At 36.2% G+C, this 6,591-nt stretch overlaps 1 protein-coding gene across 13 annotated transcripts in view; it reads right to left on the bottom strand.

Moving 5' to 3' along the window:
• Window positions 1–6,591, bottom strand: part of epb41l3a (erythrocyte membrane protein band 4.1-like 3a) — a 52,382-nt gene that overhangs the window by 15,750 nt on the left and 30,041 nt on the right. For 7 of the 13 annotated variants that reach the window (XM_067378683.1, XM_067378682.1, XM_067378691.1 and 4 more), the window contains 5 exons: window positions 6,101–6,160; window positions 3,480–3,691; window positions 3,046–3,093; window positions 2,494–2,529; window positions 1,985–2,050 (listed from right to left, as the gene is read on the bottom strand). In XM_067378683.1, coding sequence (XP_067234784.1) covers window positions 1,985–2,050; window positions 2,494–2,529; window positions 3,046–3,093; window positions 3,480–3,691; window positions 6,101–6,160 — 422 coding nt within the window. The remainder of the gene's footprint in view (window positions 1–1,984; window positions 2,051–2,493; window positions 2,530–3,045; window positions 3,094–3,479; window positions 3,692–6,100; window positions 6,161–6,591) is intronic. The other 6 variants (XM_067378687.1, XM_067378685.1, XM_067378684.1 and 3 more) reach the window with 5 other exon arrangements.

Here is a 6,591-nt window from a genome sequence, read left to right on the forward strand (position 1 = left end):
GTGGACCTTCACACACACACAATAAAACCTTCACTCAAAATCTGTCTTTAATTCTATTTTCCATTGTAGGCCATAAGCTTGCCAAACAACCCAACTAACAAAAAAATACGTTCTGCTTCGCCATTCGAATAGATAGGACTTGGTCTTGGATGCTCCGAGGTGTTGCAAATATGCGTCAGAACCGCCACACACACTGCAAACACACACACAGATGATACAGACACACACATGCTCAACTACAAGGCTTTAAAATTAATTTCCAGTGAGTAAAACCACTCACCGCCACTGCAAACACACACAACTGATGAATAAGTGTAAAAAACATAATGGAGATATAATTAATTTAGAAGTTTTATTAAGTGTTAACAGTGAGATTATGTGGTTTATATAATCAATTAACACTGCTTTTGTCATTTTACAAGATGGACCGAATTTGTCACCAAAAAGTTATTCGTTTTAAGCAAAATTTCGTTTTTACCGAACGACACTTTTGGTTACACCAAATGACAATATTTTCAAACAATGCTAACAGGCTGATATCTAGCTAGCTAGCAAAAGGATAATCAAACATTTTATATTTAGTACAAGTTTTTAAAATATTACAACATTTTCCATGTTTTATAGCGGTTGCACCAAATGACCTGATGTTTCGGGACATGCGTATGATCAAGAGAAAACATGAATTTATCAAATAGTTAAGAGAGAGTTAGTGACTTTGCTTCATGACCATGTGATCCTTTGCATGTCACATCCTGTCACATGATATTGACCACGTGACTTGATCCAAAATGGTCCCTTTATATTGGTTACTCCGAATGACATCAATGAAATTCATTTTTCCGGACATTCTTTCTCATATGACAAATCAACGACTTCTACACATAATTTTAATACCATTTTGCACTATGGAGATATATGATGTAAATCATACCAGAATATAAAATATATACATTTATTACATTTTAAGATATTTTAATCACAAATTTGGACGGTTAAACCAAATGACCTTTTGACACTTCAAAATCTTTAAAATACCTTTATATGAAGCAAACTATAATTAAAACCTTTTGGATTCAATAAAAGAGATCTAGTTGTGCTACCTTACATACTTTGAATGTCATGTCTGTGTTTTTTATTATTATTATTATTATTATTATTATTATTAACCCTTATGTTATGTTGGGATGTTTTCATCCACTATAAGGTGCTTTTGAGTCTTAATTTGGCCACAACTTTCTCTGTGTTTCAGCAAATTGAATGATTTTTGGTGACAAATCTTATTTTGATACATATTTTGGAAAAATGCTTTGAAATTTTTCAAGAACTCAACAATACACTGTGGGCAAATTCACTGCCCTTTCGTTATGTTCAGGATGAAAACATCCACTAAATTAAACTGCTGTAAAATGTATCAGATAAATATTTTTTTCAATTTTTTTTGCATAAATCTGTTAATCAACCTCAGTCCTGATCAAAACTACTAAATGTTTATTTGCTCTTTATTTGCCAAGTTCATAAGTGATGTCACAGATTTTTTTTTTTTTTTGGGGGGGGGGGGTGATTAGTTATAGGTTAGAGGTTAGTTTTTGTGCAGCATCAAATTTGAATTTTTTCTCCCTCATTTACTGTTCGTGGCTGATTTTGCCCCATTGACTTCCATTATAACAACATTTTTTGATTGCAAAGCCTTGACACCATATAATCATGCATTCTTGATTGTTGGTGGTTTTTCCTGTTGGGAAGAGGTAAAATTTGTCATTTTTGCAGTTGATAACCAGTTGAGCACCATTAACCCTTTAGATAGGGTAACGAAAGGGTAGTGAATTTGAACAATACACAAGGGTTAAGGACAAAATGACCCATCACGTCATTGACCCAAACACACATTAGTGGCAGAAACGGAAGCTGACAGAATAAATCGTCCAATTGTATAGAGTATAGAGTTAAAACACGTTCATGCAGCGGCCTGTGATGCTTTACCAACCTCTAACATCAGCTTACTGTGTCTGACAAACACATTCTCTCCTTTAATTCGCCTCATGAAACTGGGCTGAAGGGAAACATAGATCCATTCATTCATTCGTACATTACAGCGACAACCCAACTAACGTTCTCATAACGTTCTGAGAACAACGTTTATACAACAAATATTTGAATGTTGACAGAAAATGTCCTTAGTGCATCATTTTTGGAACGTCTTTATGATGTCATTGATAGTAACTGAATTCTTGGAATGTTACAAATAAACGTTCAAAGAATGTTATACACTGGAACACTGGATCGACCAATCAGAAGACAACTACACTAAAAAAAATCTGCTGTAGGATTTACTTTAAAACAATTTTCACTCACAATATTCACAAATAATTGCAAAGAAACAGCAAGAGACATATTAAATTAAACTGTAAGAAAACTGAAATAGCATTTTCTTGTAAAACGTACTCTAATAATTAGTTTTACTCTATATATTTTAATATTTAGATCAAATCTTACCTGCGTCTTTGCTTCAGATTCGTCCTCCTGATCCGACTGCACAAAAGACACAAAAAACACGTGATATTATGACATAATGAGAACAAACGAGTGAAAACACATCAGAGAAAATGTTGATATGAAGGAATGAGATGGTTTGGGAGTCAAACTCATTAACATCACAGGCTTAATGTTTCCATCTCTTGAAGAACAATTATGATTATTGGCCATTATCAGATTAAAGTTTAATAAGAACATCAACAACCCTGCCGTATCTTAATTAGCAATCTAATTACCGCAATCTTTCATTGCATTTTTGTTTTCTGCCATGCACAAACCTTCAGTCTGACGTCAGCGATCACGTCTGACATTATTAATACATGCTGTTCATATGATTCCTGCTCTCTAGTATCAGCTAACAGCCAGCTAATCATAACTTAATGGGAACATTTTCAGAACATATTTTTTGTCATCCGGAGCCTGTAATGAATGATATCAAATATCAGTCTCGAGCTCATGAGGAGATCTGAACTGAGATCAGATGAGAAATTACGTGAATCACAGATCACAAACCTCTGTGGCCGTCAAATCTCCATCTATAGCAGTGTCTGTAAAATCAGTCTGATCATGATCCAGTGAAAGCGTGAACAGAGAGAGAAGCAGAACTATCAGAAAACAGGGTGACGTGACCATCGTTAAAGAGGTGAAGCCTTTATAATCAGAGTTTATAGACATCAACCTCCATTAGTGGAATGAACAGAGAGTCCAATAAAACGAGACGGTAAAACACAGACATTCACCAAACTGATGCAGTTCAACAGGCTTAACGAACAATCTTATTACAATATAAATCAGCTGTTTTCTTTGTGAATATATAGTAAAATGTCTTTTATTCCTGAATTATCTGCATCATTACTCCAGTCTTCAGTGTCACATGTGATTTCCTGCTCAAGAGACATTAATGATTATTATTTGTGGTTAAGATGAAGTAAAGTCGTGTTTGGTACCCGTGTGTCCTGGCGTGCAGGAGTCGGAGGGCTGGGCAGCGAGACCTCCGTGGCCTTCGTGGTTTCGTCCTCTTCCTCCAGCACAACCACACTCTCCACCAGCACTCGCTCCTCTTCACGCGTCTCCTCCACTTTCTTCTCCGGCGTTACTGTGGTGATGAGGTCACTCATGGCAATGCCTTTAGCGGTGCCGTACAACGCTGTGCCCATCTCTACACACACACACACACACACACACACACACACACACACAGAGACAGCTTCAGTCCTGCATCTGCCTTCACTACAACAATAAGAGTGAACACTGACTGCATTATATTATTGAATTAAAACTGCAGAATATATATATTTTTTTATCATTATTATTGCCTTGAATTGTTCACGTAAAATATACTAGGCTATTATTTACGTACATTCTTAAAAATAAAAGGTTTCAAAAAGGGGTTTTCACAGCCTTGCCATAGAAGAACCATTTTTGGCTCCCCAAATAATTTATATATTTTATTAAATCGAATTAAATTACGTGATTAATTAATCGAATTAATCGCAAATTTGTTACATCAGTTTTGTCTGAGAAATTACCTCCCAAAAGATCATTTAAAGTCATTATTGTGTTAGATGAGAAAAGCATTGAATAAACATTACAAAAAGTAGCTTTAGAAAGAAATATTTTAATTTTAACGTAGAATTTATTACACAAACTTTCAAAGCTATAAAAGTGGCACTTATGTATATTTACATGGACTGTTTAAAGGGATAGTTCACCCAAAAATGAAAATGTGATGTTTATCTGCTTACCCCCAGTGCATCCAAGATGTAGGTGACTTTTTTTCATAAGTCGAATGCAAATTATGATTTTTAACTGCAACCGCTGCTGTCTGTCAGTCAAATAATAGCAGTAGATGGGAACTTCAACTATAACAGTAAATAAAACTTGCTTAGACAAATCAAAATTAAAACCTGCGGCTCATGACGACACATGAATGTCCTAATACACGAAACGATCGGTTTGTGCGAGAAACTGAACATTATTTATATAATTTTTTACCTCTAATACACCACTATGTCCAACTTCGTTCAGCTTCCTGTTAGTGAGGTCAAAAAACGCGTTCTGAAGACGGAAGTGATGTCTCGCCCATATACTTCAATGAGCGCGAGACATCACTTCCGTTGTCAGAGCGCGATCAGACCTCACTAACAGGAAGCTGAACGAAGTTGGACATAGTGGTGTATTAGAGGTAAAAATTATATAAATAATGTTCGGTTTCTCGCGCAAACCGATCGTTTCATGTCTTAGGACATTAATGTGTCGTCACGAGCCGCAGGGTTTAATTTGGATTTGTCTATGGAAGTTTTTTCGACTCTTATTGTTGAAGTTCCCAATCACTGCTATTATTTGACTGACAGACGGCAGCGGTTGCAGTTAAAAATCATAATTTGCGTTCGACTGAAGAAAAAAAGTCATCTACATCTTGGATGCACTGGGGGTAAGCAGATAAACATCAAATTTTCATTTTTGGGTGAACTATCCCTTTAATGCAGCTGAGAGGTGGCATGAATATGAATAAAAAATGAAATGATACTCTAAATATGAAAGTAAAACCACCAGTAGGTGGCGACAAATTCACTGTTTTAATGAGTGAGTCATTGAATTATTCATTCAACCAATTCATTCAAATGGCCAGTTCATTCAGGTTCATTCATTCATTGGTGAAACTGAGCAAAAAAAGACAATATTGTGTCTAAAAATGTAACCTAATATTAACTTACTGTTTATTGAACCGTAAGTATCACATTTGCAAATGTGCTGATATTCGGGAAAAAGGCATTCTTGCTCATGTGATATTGCTAAAAGATATCATATGATACAAATATAACACACACAAAAAAAACAAACATTCAGGGGTGTTTTTTTGCCCTCATATCTTGAATTTGAGTGCCTTTTTAATAGCATCATGCAATCAGGGTTCTTTATATTTAGGAACCAGAAATGCTTCTTCTATGGCATCGCTGTAAAACATTTTTCGCTTCTTTTGGAAATAAAATATACTACGAAAATCTACAGATTTGTTAGTGAATCTTCACGGTTGTGATGTCATAACACAGCACACGTGTGAGCACAGCAAAGCACGTATATACAGTTCACATGTGAAGTGGTTAGTCAGTCATTACAGAAGTCGTTTACAAGAACTCTTAATTATAATCTTCAGAGAGAAGCTGGATAATGGATCAAGGAAAAATCCTGACTAACGTTATACTATAAGTGCATTACTGCATTTCATTGGCTCTGTTCTTATAGTCTGCACAATGACAATAAAGTTTAATCTATTTTAATCTAAGTAGAGCTCAGGGATAATAAATGAAGTGTTTTTGGACAGTATACAGCCCTTTTAAAACTTTGCAAAGTCAGTTTACAAAAGAGATCATTGTTGTCTAGGAGTTGTTCGCGATGGATTGACGCAGCCACAGCATGTGCAAAATCATAACGGCGTCTGAAGCACAAGCCGCCAGCGCATGCAAACACACACACGCATGATCACGGGAGATCAAACAAGCAGACGGAGGGTCTTCTTTGTCTACAAGCGTCGTTCGGAGGGTTTCATACAGAGAAACGTCTCTACCTGTTGGTCTAGTGCCATTTACATTGACTGTCGCTGTGTTGACTGGTGTACTCCGCTGAGCTGAGGAGATTCACACACACACACACACACTGCAGTGTTAAACACTTGCACCAGTTATTATCTAGTTAACGAGTATGCTGTGTTAGTTGTCAAAAAATAAGAGTGTTATAACCTTTCTACCTTAATTATAGAAACCCATCATGATGCAGTTTAATGTGACGATTATGTAATTCAATCAGGCGTCTAACGAGAGGAGACTGTCTGCACTGAACACAAGTTTGTCTTCGTTTACTCTGTGAATCGTGTTCGTATTCAAGCGCGTGTCAGTGCAGTAATGTGCTTTATGCTGCAACAGAAATTATCCAATTAAGCCAGAATCTCAGGAGCTGAGATCACAGGTTAATGACAGTGAGCCCAATATTCCTGTCCCGCCACGAGCCTCGCTTCTGTCTGGAAACACTTTATAATGGGAAGAGAAAATAAATTTGGGC

This window comes from Chanodichthys erythropterus, chromosome 23 (genome assembly GCF_024489055.1).
Source record: "Chanodichthys erythropterus isolate Z2021 chromosome 23, ASM2448905v1, whole genome shotgun sequence".
Classification (NCBI taxonomy): Eukaryota; Metazoa; Chordata; class Actinopteri; order Cypriniformes; family Xenocyprididae; genus Chanodichthys; species Chanodichthys erythropterus.